We start from the raw sequence: 17,358 nt of genomic DNA on the forward strand, positions 1-17,358 counted from the left end.
TGAATAAGCTATACGTATACATACATCCCCATATCTCCTCCCTCTTCGGTCTGCCTCCCACCCTCCCTATCCCACCTCTCTAGGTGGACACAAAGCACAGAGCTGATCTCCCTGTGCTATGCAGCTGCTTCCCACTAGCTATCTATTTTACATTTGGTAGTGCATATATGTCCATGCCACTCTCTCACTTCATCCCAGCTTACCCTTCCCCCTCCCTTTGTCTTCAAGTCCATTCTCCACAACTGCGTCTTTATTCCTGTCCTGCCCTTAGGTTCTCCAGAACCATTTATTTTTCTTTAGATTCCATATATATGTATTAGCATACGGTCTTTGTTTTTCTCTTTCTGACTTTCTTCACTCTGTATGACAGTCTCTAGGTCCATCCACCTCACTACAAATAACTCAATTTAGTTTCTTTTTATGGCTAACATTCCATTGTATATTTGTGCCACATCTTCTTTATCCATTCATCTGTCGATGGACACTTGGGTTGCTTCCATGTCCTGGCTATTGTAAACACAGCTGCAATGAACATTGCAGTACATGACTCTTTGAATTATGGTTTTCTCAGGGTATATGCCCAGTAGTGGGATTGCTGGATCGTATGGTAGTTCTATTTTTAGTTTTTTAAGGAACCTCCATACTGTTCTCCATAGTGGCTGTATCAATTTACATTCCCACCAACAGTGCAAGAGAGTTCCCTTTTCTCCACACCCTCTCCAGCAGTTATTGTTTGTAGATTTTTTGATGATAGCCATTCTGACTGGTGTGAGGTGATACCTCATTGTAGTTTTGATTTGCATTTCTCTAATGATTAGTGATGTTGAGCATCCTTTCATGTGTTTGTTGGCAGTCTGTATATCTTCTTTGGAGAAATGTCTATTTAGGTCTTCTGCCCATTTTTGGATTGGGTTTTTTGTTGTTTGATATTGAGCTGCATGAGCTGCTTGTATAGTAGTTTTCTGGTAGCATCTTTAGGATTCTCTATGTATAGTATCATGTCATCTGCAAACAGTGACAGTTTTACTTCTCCTCTGCCAGTTTGGATTCCTTTTATTTCTTTTTCATCCCTGATTGCTGTGGCTAAAACTTCCAAAACTATGTTGAATAATTGTGGGGAGAGTGGGCAACCTTGTCTTTTTCCTGATCTTAGTGGAAATGGTTTCAGTTTTTCACCACTGAGAACGACGTTGGCTGTGGGTTTGTCATATATGGCCTTTATTATGTTGAGGTAAGTTCCCTCTATGCCTACTTTCTGGAGGGTTTTTATCATAAATTTGTGTTGAATATTGTCAAAAGCTTTTTCTGCGTCTATTGAGATGATCATATGATTTTTATCCTTCAATTTGTTAATATGGTTTATAACATTGATTGATTTGTGTATATTGAAAAATCCTTGCATTCCTGGGATAAACCCCACTTAACCGTGGTGTATGGTCCTCTTAATGTGTTGTTGGATTCTGTTTACTAGTATTTTGTTGAGGATTTTTGCATCTGTTCATCAGTGATATTGGCCTGTAGTTTTATTTTTTTGTGACGTCTTTGTCTGGTTTTGGTATCAGGGTGATGGTAGTCTCATAGAATGAGTTTGGAAGTGTTCCTTCCTCTGCTATATTTTGGAAGATTTGAGAAGGATAGGTGTTAGCTCTTCTCTAAATGTCTGATAGAATTTGCCTGTGAAGCCATCTAGTCCTGGGCTTTTGTTTGCTGGAAGATTTTTAATCACAGTTTCAATTTCAGTGCTTGTGATTGGTCTGTTCATATTTTCTATTTCTTCCTGGTTCAGTCTTGGAAGCTTGTGCTTTTCTAAGAATTTGTCCATTTCTTCCAGGTTGTCCATTTTATTGCCATATAGTTGCCTGTAGTAATCTTTCATGATCCTTTGTATTTCTGCAGTGTCAGTTTTTACTTCTCTTTTTTCATTTCTAATTCTGTTGATTTGAGTCTTCTCCCTTTTTTTCTTGATGAGTCTGGCTAATGGTTTATCAATTTTGTTTATCTTCTCAAAGAAACAGCTTTTAGGTTTATTGATCTTTGCTATCATTTCCTTCATTTCTTTTTCATTTATTTCTGATCTGATCTTTATGATTTCTTTCCTTCTGCTAACTTTGGGGTTTTTTTTGCTCTTCTTTCTCTAATTTCTTTAGGTGTAAGGTTAGGTCGTTTATTTGAGATGTTTCTTGTTTCTTGAGGTAGGATTTTATTGCTATATATTTCCCTCTTAGAACTGCTTTTGCTGCATCGCACAGGTTTTGGGTCACTATGTTTTCATTGTCATTTGTTTCTAGGTATTTTTTGATTTCCTCTTTGATTTCATCGGTGATCTCTTGCTTATTTAATAGTGTATTGTTTAGCCTCCATGTGTTTGTATTTTTTACAGATTTTTTCCTGTAATTGATACCTAGTCTCATAGCGTTGTGGTCAGAAAAAATACTTGATACGATTTCAATTTTCTTAAATTTACCAAGGCTTGATTTGTGACCCAAGATATGATCTATCCTGGAGAATGTTCCATGAGCACTTGAGAAGAAAGTGTATTCTGCTGTTTTTGGATGGAATGTCCTATAAATATCAATTAAGTCCTTCTTGTTTAATGTATCATTTAAAGCTTGTGTTTCCTTATTTATTTTCATTTTGGATAATCTGTCCATTGGTGAAAGTGGGGTGTTAAAGTCCCCTACTATGATTGTGTTACTGTCAATCTCCCCTTTTATGGCTGTTAGCATTTGCCTTATGTATTGAGGTGCTCCTATGTTGGGTGCATAAATATTTACAATTGTTATATCTTTCTTGGATTGATCCTTTGATCATTATGTAGTGTCCTTCTTTGTCTCTTATAATAGTTTTTATTTTAGAGCCTATTTTGTCTGATATGAGAATTGCTACTCCAGCTTTCTTTTGATTTCCATTTGCATGGTGTATCTTTTTCCATCCCCTCACTTTCAGTCTGTATGTGTCCCTAGGTCTGAAGTGGGTCTCTTGTAGACAGCATATATATGGATCTTGGTTTTGTATGCATTCAGGTAGTCTATGTCTTTTGGTTGGAGCATTTAATCCATTTACATTTAAGGTAGTTATCGATATGTATGTTCCTATTCCCATTTTCTTAATTGTTTTGGGTTTATTATTGTAGATCTTTTCCTTCTCTTGGGTTTCCTTCCTAAAGAAGTTCCTTTAGCATTTGTTGTAAAGCTGGTTTGGTGGTGCTGAATTCTCTTAACTTTTGCTTGTCTGTAAAGGTTTTAATTTCTCTGTCAAATCTGAATGAGATCCTTGCTGGGTAGAGTAATCTTGGTTGTAGGTTTTCCCCTTCATCACTTTAAAAATGTCCTGCCACTCCCTTCTGGCTTGCAGAGTTTCTGAAGAAAGATCAGCTGTTAACCTTCTGGGGATCCCCTTGTATGTTATTTGTTGTTTTTCCCTTGCTGCTTTTAATATTTTTTCTTTGTATTTAATTTTGGATAGTTTGATTAATATGTGTCTTGGCGTGTTTCTCCTTGGATTTATCCTGTATGGGAATCTCTGCACTTCTTCGACTTGATTGACTATTTCCTTTCCCATATGAGGGAAGTTTTCAACTATAATCTCTTCAAATATTTTCTCAGTCCCTTTTTTTCTTCTTCTTCTTCTGGAACCCCTATAATTCTAATGTTGGTGCATTTAATGTTGTACCAGAGGTCTCTGAGACTGTCCTCAATTCTTTTCATTCTTTTTTCTTTAATCTGCTCTGTGGTAGTTATTTCCCCTATTTTATCTTCCAGGTCACTTACCCGTTCTTCTGCCTCAGTTATTCTGCTATTGATTCCTTCTAGAGAACTTTTAATTTCATTTATTGTCTTGTTCATCATTGTTTTTTCTCTTTAGCTCTTCTAGGTCCTTGTTAAACGTGTCTTGTATTTTCTCCATTCTATTTTCAAGATTTTGGATCATCTTTACTATCATTACTCTAAATTCTTTTTCTGGTAGACTGTGTATTTCCTCTTCATTTGTTTGGTCCAGTGGGTTTTTACCTTGCTCCTTCATCTGCTGTGTATTTCTCTGTCTTCTCATTTTGCTTAACTTACTGTGTTTGGTGTCTCCTTTTCTCAGGCTGCAGGTTCGTAGTTCCCGTTGCTTTTGGTATCTTCTCCCTGTGGGTAAGGTTGGTTCAGTGGGTTGTGTAGGCTTCCTCGTGGAGGGGACTGGTACCTGTGTTCTGGTGGATGAGACTGGATCTTGTCTTTCTGGTGGGTAGGACCACGTCCGGTGGTGTTTTTTGGGGTGTCTGTGACCTTATTATGATTTTTAGGCTGCCTCTCTGCTAATGGGTGGGGTTGTGTTCCTGTCTTGCTAGTTGTTTGACATAGGGCGTCCAGCACTGTAGATTGCTGGTCGTTGAGTGCAGCTGGGTCTTAGTGTTGAGATGGAGATGTCTGGGAGAGCTTTTGCCGTTTGATATTATGTGGGGCTGGGAGGTCTCTGGTGGACCAATGTCCTGAACTCAGCTCTCCCATCTCAGAGGCTCAGGCCTGACACCCGGCCAGAGCACCAAGACTCTGTCAGCCACATGGCTCAGAAGAAAAGGGAGGAAAAAGAAAGAATCCAAAAAAAGAAAGAAGCCCAAAGAGCTTTTGTTAATGTGAGTTATATCTAGTGATGTTTACCCTGTTAGAAATTAAAACCATGAAACATTTAAAATAGCTGTTATTAATCCATTTAGAAATGAGTAATAAGCCCAGTTCATGTTCACATAAATAACATAATTTTTCAAAAGCAGTATTTTAAAAATTACTGATAATGGCATTGTTTTACATCTTTGCAAATCTCTTTCATGTCTGGCTTAATAAAATATAGCTGGATTCTCCTAAATGCTTCTACATTCAAAAGAAAGAAAGAAAAAGTAATAAAATAAAGTTATTACAATTAAAAAATATATTAAAAATAAAAAACTGTAAAAGTAAAGAAAGAAAGAGAGCAACCAACCGGAAAACAAATCCACCAATGATAACAAGCCCTAAAAACTATACTATAAAAAACAAAACAAACAAAAAAACCCAGACAGACAGAACCCTAGGACAAAGGCAAAAGCAAAGCTTTTGGGAAGTCTGAGGTCTTCGGCCAGTGTTCAGTAGGTGTTCTGTAGGAGTTGTTCCACATGTAGATGTAGTTTTAATGTATTTGTGGGGAGGAAGGTGGTCTCCATATCTTACTCCTCCACCATCTTGAAGGTGCCTGGTACATTCTGTACATTCTGCTTTTCTCCCTCAATGAAGATGAGCCTCTAACTGCTATGTTGTCTACCAAGCCAGAGTGGAGGAGATGATGCTTGCATTCTGCCCTTTTGTGGGAAGTAGCAATTTTAAATAAAGTGGTTAGGGAAGGCTTCATTGAGGTGATAATTGAACAATAATTTGAAGGGGGTGAGGTAGTTAGCCATGTAGACTTCTGGGGGAACAGCATTCTAGGTAGAGGGTATAGTCATTGGCAGGAGATTGCTTCGCATGTTTAAGGAACAGCTCAGACGTCAATATGGCTTGAGTGAAGTGAGCAAGGGGACAGTAGTAGCAGGAGTTGAGGTCAGAGATGTAATAGGATGGGGTCATATCTATAAAGGTCTCAGAGGCTATTTAAGGACTTTGAGTTTTATTCTGAGCAAAGTGGGGGGCATTAGAAGGTTTTGAGCAGAGAATTAACATGGTGTGACATATGCAAAAATGGTCCTTGTGGCTACTGTGTTGAGAATAGATTTTAGAGGAACAAAGATGGAAGTGGAAAGACCCAGCCAAAAGGCAGTAATTCTGGTGAGAGCTGATGGCAGTTTAGATCAGGGGAATGACAGTGGAACTGGGAAAAAGAGTTCAGATTCTGGAGAGATTTTGAAGGTAAGGTCAACAGGACTTCCTGATGAACTGAATAAGGGCTGCGAGAGAAAGCAAGGAGTAAGATGTTGACCTGAGCAACCTGAAGGAATGGAGTTGCTGCCAACAGACGCGGGCAAGGATACAGGTGGAGTAGGTTGGGGAAGGGGGATGACCAGAAGTTCCGTTTTGGACATATGAGCTTGAGATGACTGTTAGACCTACTAGTGGAGCTGGACAAACAAAATCTAGTGAGAAAGGTCTGGGTGGAGATGAAGATCTGGGATTCTTCCACATATACATAGTATTCAAAACCATGAGACTGGGGAGATCACCAAAGAGTGTAGAGTGAAAAGAGAGTAGACTAAGGATTTATCCCTGAGATACTCCAACACTGAGAGGTTGGGGAAGAGGAGGATCCAATAAAGGAGAATGAAAAGATACAACCAATGATGCTGGAGAAAAACCAAGAGAGTATTGTATCTGGGAAGCCAAATGAGGGATGTGTATCAAGAAGGAAGCAGTGATCAGCTGCATAATATGCTGCTGAGAGGTCAAGTAAGATGGGAAGTGATATCAATCATTGAATTTGGCAACACAAAGGATGCTGAGTGCCCTGACACCACTGGTTTCAGTGTCATGGTGGGTGGGGGTAGAATTTTGCTGCAAAGGGAAAGCAAAGAAAGAAAGTGCTATCTGGCAGGAAAAGTGCATTCAAGAAAACTTTTTTTTTTAAAGATTAGAACAATAACAGCATGTTTATATGATGACTGGGATGATCCAGTAGAGAGTGAACAAAGATGTAGGAAGGAGAAAGGAAAGTCAGTGGCATCTTGTCCTTCAGGAGGTAAGGGGGGTGGGGTGGGATCTAGCGCATGAATGGAGAGATTGGCTTTGGACAACGTGGACAGATACGATGGTGAGAGTGCCTGGAAGTTTCCATCTGATTGCTGAGAGCGAGGATGGGGAGAGAGACGTTAAGGGTCTGAGGAGAGAGAAGTTGTGAAAATAGTCATCTGAGAGAGTGAGGGAGCTAAGCAAGATAGTATGATTGTTGGGTAGCATGAAGGGCTCATTTGAGACTCATGGTCATGAAATTAAAGGGAGACCAATAAGCAAAAGCTGTGTGTTTTTCTCCAGCCATATTCAGCTCCATGATACTTATATATAGAGGGAGAGTTGGATTTTACCGGATTTGTGTATTAGCCAAGTGAGTTCTACCAAGTAAAAGAGGGACAGGAGTTTGGCTATGGAATTTAAGATTGGTAAGGAGAGGAATGAGGACATTACAGAGGGGAGAGACAGTGAAAAGATGGAGGGATCAACAGATCTGTGGTCCTAGGTAAGTGAAAGGAGTGATTTAATGACAATGTTTTGTATAAGTTGTACTTATATTTGTCATTGTCTTTTCTTAATGGCAGGTTATATTGGTTTTCTATTTACTGTAATAATACTGTTTTCTTTTTAAGGAAATAAAGGTATAGGTAGACTTCAACCAGAGCAAAAATCAGGAAGATGGTGTACAAATGTCCAACTTCTGGAAAACACTGGGTTAGATCTTCACATTTCACCCAGAGAAAGCGCTACCTAACCCAGAGTGACAGGAAAACTATTTGGCCACAAGTAGTCCCACTTCTCGAGGGTGAAGGGAACTAAAGTGTTCTAACCCAGTGATTCTCAGACTTTTTGATTTTGGGACTTTTTATACTCTTAAAAATAATCGAGGATCATAGGGAAGTTTTGTTTATGTGGGTAACAGCTATTGGCATTTTCATTATTAGAAATTAAAACTGAGAAGTTTTAAAATAACAAGAAACCCATTACATGTTAACATAAATACCATATTTTTAAGAAAAATTGTTCCATTTTCCATAATTAAAAAAAGAGTGGTATTGTTTTACATTTTTGCAAATTTCTCTTACATCTGGCTTAATAGAAGCTAGCTGGCTCGTACCTACTTCTGCCTTTATCTGTTGTGATAGCGCATGTCTAGAGATCACCACTGTATATTTGTAACAGAATCAGAGTAGAAGAGGCAAATAATGTCTTGGATTACTATGAAAATAGTTTCACCTTGTAGATGCCCTGAAATCGTCTTAGAGACCCACTTCAAGAACTGTTGAACTGTTGAGTAAGGGAGTGGGGGTGAGAGGGAGGTTTTTGGTATCCCTGAAGGCTGAGGAGTATAGAACACTGGAGAGGCCTGTGAAGAAGAATCCAAAAGACGGGGTCTTGATCAGCAAGGCATCTCTGGGCCTCAGTTTCCTCATCTCTGAAATGGAGATATCATCCCCGCCCAGGCCATCCCATGGAGAGCGGCGAGGGCCAAATGAGACCATAGAAGAGCACTTTGAGGGTTTCTATACTCTACAAATACAATGTCTAAAACAGCCTTGAAAATCACCAAACACTACCCCTCCTATCTGTGAAAATAAACTAACATTCTTTGCACTGGCAGCTTCTGAGCAGGGATTTTTTAAGTACTTCTTGGCTTTGCTGATGGCCATTTGGATTTTCTTTACAGCTGGTCGATGGAGTGCTCCAGCTGGAATACCATTGCCCAGGTGGCTTCTACAGAAATCTTTCTTCCCAGTCTCGTGTGAATGACCAAGAGTGGCACTCTGTTCTGGTGGAGGAGACAGATACTTCCGTTCACCTGTCGGTTGACAGTGCAGCCAACGCCTCCCTTGCGCTCCCAGAGAACTGCTGGAGTCTGAGGCCTGAAAGGGACCTCTTTCTGGGTGGCCTCGTCCTCTTGCATTCTTTCCCAAATGTCTCCCAGGGCTTCGAAGGCTGCCTGGATGCTGTCATGATCAACGGAGAGGCGCTGGAGCTGCTGGCCCATGGCAAGAAGGTGGCGGGCATGCTGGAGAGGCGGGCCCTCACCCAGTGTTGCCTCCACAGTGACCAGTGCAGCCAGAACCCGTGTCTCAACGGTGGAAAGTGCTCACAGACCCGCGGGGCAGGTAAGGCTAGGGCTGACCCTGAGGCTTATCCCAGGAGGCTCTGCAGAGGACCCTGCCAGGTTGAACTAGCAATTGTGTATCACCATAGAGTTTACCAAGCCGATTCCTCCACCACAGTCCTATGTGGGGGGGAGCGGGGGTGGGGGGCGGAGAAGAGAGCCATTAAAGCTCCATTTTACTGCTCAGGAAACCACTGGGCTACGTAAGGGATACCCAGAGAGGTAAAGGAACACACCCAAGGTCACAGGGCTCTTAAGCGAGAGGCGTGCTCAGAGTGTAGATCTCAGGGGAAATAGCCGCCTCTTCCCCTTACTGTCTGGTGAGTAACGAGTAGGGATCTGCTAGGTTTACACCAGGGGAGGCCAGTAGTCTTCTTTCACCCTCAACAAGAACTATCTTTCTTTCTCCTTTTTTTTTTGGATGGGGGAAGTGTACGAATGGGGACCTCTGATGTAGAAGGCTGTAGTCATCACACATCTCAGTGTCATCATTGATGCGCGCTACGTTTCTCTCTCCCTCTCTTTTTTTTAAAATTTATTTTTGGCTGCGTTGGGTCTTCGTTGCTGTGTGCGGGCTTTCTCTAGTTGTGACAAGCAGGGGCTACTCCTCGTTGCAGTGCGCGGGCTTCTCATTGTGGTGGCTTCTCCTGTTGTGGAGCAGAGGGTCTAGGCGTGCAGGTCTCAGTAGTTGTGGCTCATGGGCTCTAGAACACAGGCTCCAGTAATTGTGGCGAATGGGCTTAGTTGCTCCGCGGCATGCGGGATCCTCTGGGACCAGGATTCTAACCTGTGTCCCCTGCATTGGAAGGTGGACTCTTAACCACTGCGCCACCAGGGAAGCCCAGTTTCTCTTTCTTATTGCCCTTTATACTCCACTGCCTTCTCCCTTCCTCAAACCCATAGGCAAACATTTAAAGTTTTAAAATGAGTTCTTTCAAAATGTAAGAGCTGTTTTTCACATGCTTGAATTTCTAACTTATATAACTGGTATATCATGTTTTACAGTTTTCCATCCACGCTGCCACGAGTAATTCTTATTCATTGCTTTTAATTGCGGCTCAATACTCCAAGGCATGCACGCGCTCACCTTTCCCCTCTGGACTCTCCCAGCAATGGACATCCCACCTCCATCAGCAATGCTGCACTGAACATCCTCCCACATCATGTTACAAACCTATGTGAGAACTTTTCACACATACACACATACATACGCACCACCCAGAGACGGAATTCACATACTCAGAGTATGTAAATAGTTACTTTGACTAAATCGGGTCAGACTGCTGTCCAGCATGGCCGCAGCAGTCTGTACTTCCACCAGCAAGTGCGTGAGATTCCTAGGCCCCTACATCTCTGTCAACACTTGGCATTCTCCCATTTTCTAATCTTTGCCTGACAAATAATACTGTCATTTCTACCTAAGATACCCAAGGAGTCCATCACTTCTGCATCCCCACCGCCATTGGTCTGACCCCAGTCCCGATCACCTCTCTTCTTTTCTTCTGCACCAGCCACCTCCCTGCTCTCCTGCTTCTCTCCCTCCACTAGCATCTTCCAGCAGGGCACCAGAGAGATCTTTAAACAATGTAGATATGAGCACATCGCTTTCCTGCTTGGAATCTTGCAGTGGCTTCCCCTTGCCGTTCAGATGCCGTTCAGATGGAGTCCCAATTCCTAATTCCTGCCTGTGGGTCCTATGCCCTGGCCCCTCCCACTTGCTGGTCCACCCTGGTGACATGCCACACCCTCTCCTCCAAACCTTTGCACACGTTCTCCTCTGCCTGAAACATCTTCCTCTTTGCCCCTTTATCTTTTTGCCTGGCTAATTTTTACTCAACCTTCAGGTCTCAACTAAAATATCACCTCCTCCAGGAAACCTCCCCTGGTGCCTAGTTTAGGCTAACTCCTTTCCCCAATGCTTCCCTTCAATAAAACTAATTTTTATAATAATTACTAATATACTGATATTATCTATAACTATCTCAGTTTGAACTCCCAAATTGCCATTTGCTTGCTGTGTGACCGTGAGCAAATGGCATGCATTCCCCGAGCCTCATTCCCTGACCTGCCATCAACTTGTACCTGTCCCTGACGAGGACAATAACAGTTACCAATCTCAGGGCTGTCGGGAGGATCAAATGAGCTAATACATGAAGATTCTTAGAACAACGATTACAATAAATAGTGTTGTCTAGGATGACGATACTCATTATTATCCTTTAGATGCCTGTTCTCTGTAGTCTGTAAGTTGTTTGAGGGCAGGGATCCAACCATCTTGTCCAGCAGGGCACCAGTGCCTACCACGGTGCATGTGGCAGAGAGAGGCACTCAATAACTAAGTGTGAACACTGGGATCTGCAAACACACGAGAACCTGTCCCCTGGGGCCACTGGACCAGAGTGCTCTCTCATGGCCCTGCCCTTCTCCCCAGGCTATGTCTGCACGTGCCCCTCACAGTTCTCCGGGAGGCACTGTGAACAAAGGAAGGAGAACTGCACTTCGATGCCCTGCCTGGAAGGTGGAACTTGCACCTCTTCCCCCGAAGGAGCCCCCTGTATCTGCCCTCACCCCTACATGGGAGACAGGTAAGCACAGGAGAGGTCCCCTGCCATTGGTTCCTCTCCCTGAGTGTGGCACCACTGGCGGATGACCTCTGCACTCTGACCCCTAGAGAGGCCAATGGGCAGCCAGGGGCTGAGTGCTCTGGTTACCTGGCTTCTTGGCCTTTTCCACGTGTCAAGGCTTCTCTCTCCCACCACCTGCATCAGAACACTCTGGGAGGGGAGGTGCTCGTTAAAAAGACAGATTTCCCAAGCCCTATTCTGAACCTACTGAATTGGACTCACTAGGCTGGGACCAAGGAATCTGCACTTTCTACCAGATTTTCAGGCAGTTCTGATCTTTGCTGAAGTCTGAAAGTAGCAAAAGTTCTTATTCTCTTGCTCTGGACCGTGACTTTCCAGAAAGCGGCCTGGGGGTAATGACTCCACTTGATTCAGGCACTGCTGTGGGCCTCAAACCCCACCACTAGCTACCTGTGCCTCGTATTATGCTGGCCTGCGGGGTTGTAAGGGAAGGAGAATCATCCCTAGAATCCTAGATGTAAAGAGGCTTTGGCAATTCTCTGGTTTTATGGCTCCCCAACTTGGAAACCTTTAAAAATCATGAGGGAGACTTGTGAAAAATACAGATTCCTAGACCAACTAAACTGTAATCTCCAAGGAAGGAGATTCTCCAAGGATTCTACTTACAACAACAAGGTACCCCCTTGCTGTCAGTGGGTGCATAAGAGATCCAATGATATAGTCCATCCACCCAATTTACAGATGAAACTGAGGCCCAGAGAAGGAAGGGGCTTGTCCAAGGCTCCCCCGTGTTTTAAGATCCAAGTCCTTTCTCTCAGCACCTGGCATTCCCAGCCCCACTGTGCGCCTCACTCTGCAGCAGGGGATTCTTTCCATCCAGCAGATGTGTTAGGGCAGGGGTCCCCAACACTCGGTCAAGGACCGGTCCGAGGCCTGTTAGGAACCTGGCCGCACAGCAGGAGGAGAGTGGAGAGTGAATGAGCGAAGCTTCATCTGCTGCTCCGGATCGCTCCCCATCGCTCACATGACTGCCTGAACCATCCCCTCCCCACACCGGCCCATGGAAAAACTGTCTTCCGTGAAACCGGTCCCTGGTGCCTAGAAGGTTGGGGACCATTGTGTTGGGGGACACTTCCTGGCTGAAAGTGGCGTTTGCATTTTAAAAGAGAATTTGGGGAGGCCAACGTATAACCCAAAGGACAAACTGTTGGTGGTGAAATTTCAGGCACTGGGACTCACGTGGGATGGAGGGAGCCTTTCCCAATGTCCCTCAAAAGTATGCTAATGCATATACATGGAATCTAAAAAAACCTGATGAACCTAGTTGCAGGGCAGGAACAAAGAAGTAGACATAGAAAATGGACTTGAAGACATGGGGTGGGAGGGCGAAGCTGAGGCGAAATGAGAGTATCATCGACATATATACATTAGCGAATGTAAAATAGTTGGCTGGTGGGAAGCAGCAGCATAGCACAGGGAGATCGGCTAGGTGCTCTGCGATGACCTAGAGGGGTGGGATAGGGGCGAGGGGAGGGAGGCTCAAGAGGGAGAGGATATGGGGACATGTATAAGCATGTCTGATTCGCTTTGTTGTGCCACAGAAACTAACACAGTACTGTGAAGCAATTATACTCCAATAAAGATCTATTAAAAGAAAAAAAAAGTAGGTAAAGCTGACTATAGAAGTCCCCTAGGAGCCTCACCCCAGTGAAAGCCAAGCTGAAGGTGACCTGAGAGGTCATATGGTTCTAGGGGTTCTCTCTGAGAAAGTTGTCCCGTGTAAGGTCTGTGTGGAGCCATGCTGGGTTCCTGCGACCTCCCGGTGAGGGACAGAGGGAACACTGGCGCCTGGTTGCCATTTCTGGGTGACTGCTGACTTGTATCTGGGACCCTGACCCGAAGGACAGCTAGGTTGCTGGCTGCCTCTACCACAGTATATGATTGGAAATGTGACCTCAGTGGTAGGCAGTGTATCCAATGCCTAGATCTCACGGGTGGAACATAATGGACTTGCCCAGAGCCTAGATTCAAATGGTCATGAACAAGGGTATTGCTGGGTCTCATACCTCACTGGTAGAGGATGATGTGGAACTGAAGTTGATGTGTTGATATGTGTGATAATTACTTTTTTTTTTTTTTTGGTGGGAAATTGGAGAGGCAGGCTTGAGTGCAGGGGTTTTTAATCCCACACATCTTTTAAGAGGGGACATGGAAAGGGTAGTATAGTGACTCAGTCCCCTGACTACTTCTCTGTGTCCGCAGGTGTGAAATGGAATCAAGGGGCTGCTCAGAAGGACACTGTCTTGTCACCCCTGAGATCAAAAGGGGGGACTGGGGACAGCAGGAGATTCTGATCATCATAGTGGTCCTACTGGTCATTGTCATAATCTCTACTGGGCTTCTCTTCTACTGCCGCCGTTGCAAGTCCCACAAGCCCGTGGCCATGGAGGACCCAGACCTCCTGGCCAGGAGTGTTGGTGTTGACACCCAAGCCACACCTGCCATTGAGCTCAACCCCCTGAGCACAAGCGCCTGCAACAACCTGAACCAAGTGGAGCCCAGCAAGACCTCAGGTCCAAATGAACTCGTCACTTTTGGACCCAGCTCTAAGCAACGGCCAGTGGTCTGCAGCGTGCCTCCCAGACTCCCGCCGGTGGTGGTCTCTTCCCACTCTGACAATGAGGCCATCATTAAGAGGACCTGGTCAGGCGAGGAGATGGGTCAGTACAGCCCACAGGCCTTTAGCTTCTGGGATTGATGGAACAGGGTAATAGACTGAAACACTCCATTATCTGAGCCACCATCCAGTCCATGAAGGGACGTGGTCAAGGTCACGGTGCACTAGTGGGCTGCACCAGATCCCAGGTCTCTGGACTCAGAGTCTGTGCCTCATTCCGCTGTACCATGATCTACTCCTCTAAATTCCAAGACATTCCACAGGATTGATGTCCATGGCAGAAACCTGTAGACCCTGGATGGGGTGGGTAGGATCCCTGAAGTGAAAAGGGGGCTTCTGTATATTTACGCTTTTCTGGAAAGGGAAAGAGAGGCAGTCGTCTAAGCTTCTGGCTGCCCAGTCTAGAGGTACAGTAGCCTTGGGCCAGACCTGGCTGACCCAGAGGAGGGACCTTCACCCCCTCTCATCTTTGGCTCAAAAGGAGGTGAATTTGTAAAGCACTTTATATTTTCTGGCTTATTCAGTAATAGTTAAAACAAGTATTTGCTCTTTCTGCAAATTGGGTCCCATAATTGGGTCCCATAAAGCCACAGTGACTTATTCTAACTTACCCAACTATTCAGTAGCAGGGACAGAGGTAGGACCAAGGATGCCTGATCGCCAACCTTCGAAGTCACATCTCATTTAATCACCCTCTGTGACAGATGCCATCACACCTCCTAGTCCAAAACATGTGTTTGTTTCCTTCAATTAAGGAGACAAAACTCACCAGTAGGACTTGGGATAGAGCTGCTGTCTCCAGGAATGGGGGTGGGATGCATGGAGCCATTCAGGTTCTTCCCTTATCCACTGACCCTTGGATCAGTGGCACAAATTTACAGGATGGGCTGGCTTTGAGTTAAACCTCTGGCTCTGAACTTGACCCCATTGCATTCTAGATATTAATCTAAGCTGCCAGAGACAACACACAGACGGGCCACATACCCACCGACTCCTCGGCCCATCTGTACCACATGCTAAGTCACGTAGAGCAGCTCTAAGGCCAGTCGGAGCTTTCACCAGGGAAACTCAGAGCTCACCCTATCTTGCTGTTCCCTTTCAGTGTACCCAGGTGGAGCCACAGTCTGGCCCCCAACTTACTCCAGGAAGGAACGCTGGGAATACCCCCGCTCCGAACGGACCCCCGGCCCTCTGCTGCCATCGCCTCGCTGCCACCGGAACCCAGCTGTGATGCCAGACCCCACTGGCCTCTACGGGGGCTTCCCCTTCCCACTGGAGATGGAAAACAAGCGAGCACCCCTTCCACCCCGTTACAGCAACCAGAACCTGGAAGATCTGATCCCCCGACGGCCCCCCAGTCCCCGGGAGCACCTGCTGGCCCCCTGTCTCAACGAGTACACAGCTATCAGCTACTACCACTCGCAGTTCCAGCAGGGCGGGGGAGGGCCAGGGCCCTGCCTGGCAGAGGGGGGCTACAAGGGGGTGAGCATGCGCCTCAGCCGGGCCGGGCCCTCTTACGCCGACTGCGAGGTAGGGGGCGGGCGTCCCACGGGCCGGGGCCAGCCCCTGGCCCCCCCCAACTATGAGGGCTCTGACATGGTGGAGAGTGATTATGGGAGCTGTGAGGAGGTCATGTTCTAGCTGCCCTCAGACGGAGGCAAGGGGGAGGCCGAGGACTTGGCGCCTTGCCCTGTCTGGCGGGGAGCGAGTTGAGCGTGGCTGGGAAAGTGGGAGGGAAGCCCCCATACCCAGTCCGGGTTGCCACATCTTGAAATGTGCTCTTCCAGACCCCCAGCTAGTCCCTGAGGATGGAGGGAAGCTGAGGGTAGAGCTCCAGAAACAGCACTAGGGCCCCCAGCAGAAAGGGTGTGCACAGAGCCGTTACCCTGGAAACCCAGGAAAAACTGACTCCTGGGATGGGTAAAAGGCAGTGTGCGTCTCCCTGACAATTCCTAGGGAGTCAGGGCCTGAACGGGCCTGTCGGGCACATTCTTAGACCTGCCCGTTGCTGCACACTCTGCAGGCCGAGGTGGGATCATGCCTCACAGGCAAGCACCACAGCTGCTGAGAGACAAGGTCCAAGGTCACCGACCCTGCAGGGCAACAGGGTGTCCTCCTAGGGGCTGAGAGGTGAGCAGCAGGGGAGCAGCTACCACATGTCACTTGTACGCCCTGCCTGCCTCGCTGCAGAGTCTGCTCCATGTCAGGCACCGAGCTAGGCATCAGGCATAAGACAGTGAACTATGGCAACACGGGTTCCCAAGGAGCATCACTTGGCCTCAGTCTCCTGGAGGTCCCACTCCTCTAATCTAATTCCAAGCACCTTGAGCCTCCTCTTTAAGTCTGACTTAAAGCCTGACTTTCTACTAGCCAGGGCCTGCCAGGATCTGTGCAGCCCCTGAACCGTCTTTGTTAAAGAATTCAGACCTCATGGAACTCTGGGTTCGTCAGCCCAAGTTTCGCAAGCACTTTGGGCCAAAGGCAAGAAGGACATCATTCTTCATTTTTAAAAAAATTCTTAGGCACTTTTCAACCTTGCTGTCTGGATGAGTTGCCCCAAAGGGATTTTTCTTCCATAGACACAAGGAAGTCGGAACTCCTATGCAGGGAAGGGTGGAAGCAGGGAGCCGGACATCAGGAGTATCCTTTCCTGCCCCTCTGTTTCAGAGGCCTGCCAATCCAAGTGTTACCTGCAGCGACTCAACCCTATGCATGGAGGGTCATTGTGGGCATGTGTCTGCACATGTGGGTGCTCATGTACAGTACGTATGTACACATGTGCAGAACATATGTAGCCCGGCGTGGTAGGGACCAGAGACTTCTGGTGGCCTTGCCACTCCCTCACCTGCCAACCCCTGTCTCCGGTCCACTGCCTTTTCATGTGTCTTGCTTCTGGAGACAAAAGTCTAAAGGAAGAGCAATAGCCACTCTTACCCATAGGGCTGCTGCCTCCAGCACGAGGGAGCTGTGTGGGTGACAGGGTGTTTGTGTGCATGGTTCATGGCTGTGCGGGCGACTGTGAGCGTGAGTGACGGGATGCCTGGTTTTACGGATCATTTGTGGTTGTTGTTTTTTTTTTAACAATAAAATATCTTTTTTACTGTTATTTTCCGTGTCACTTAGGCTGTTTGGTCAGGGGAAGGTCACAAGGGTCTACAGGCCCTTCCGAGCTGAGGTTCGTGGGATTTGGGGGCTGGAAGGGGCCCCAGAGGTCATGAAGCACCATGATTCTCAAACCTTGCAAAATGGCTAAAATACAGATCTCTGAGGCCCACACATATAAAATCAGAACCT

The 17,358-nt window shown here is 45.8% G+C and overlaps 2 protein-coding genes across 3 annotated transcripts in view; one reads left to right on the forward strand and one right to left on the reverse strand.

Moving 5' to 3' along the window:
• Positions 1-17,170, forward strand: part of FAT2 (FAT atypical cadherin 2) — an 85,683-nt gene extending 68,513 nt beyond the window's left edge. The window contains exons 21-24 of the mRNA XM_004280326.3: positions 8,362-8,803; positions 11,234-11,387; positions 13,650-14,107; positions 15,167-17,170. Of these exons, the coding sequence (XP_004280374.1) occupies positions 8,362-8,803; positions 11,234-11,387; positions 13,650-14,107; positions 15,167-15,705 (1,593 nt within the window). The 3' untranslated portion in view covers positions 15,706-17,170. The remainder of the gene's footprint in view (positions 1-8,361; positions 8,804-11,233; positions 11,388-13,649; positions 14,108-15,166) is intronic.
• Positions 1-17,358, reverse strand: part of SLC36A1 (solute carrier family 36 member 1) — a 164,730-nt gene that overhangs the window by 81,679 nt on the left and 65,693 nt on the right. The window lies entirely within an intron of this gene.

Source organism: Orcinus orca, chromosome 3, assembly GCF_937001465.1.
Source record: "Orcinus orca chromosome 3, mOrcOrc1.1, whole genome shotgun sequence".
In the NCBI taxonomy this organism is placed as follows: Eukaryota; Metazoa; Chordata; class Mammalia; order Artiodactyla; family Delphinidae; genus Orcinus; species Orcinus orca.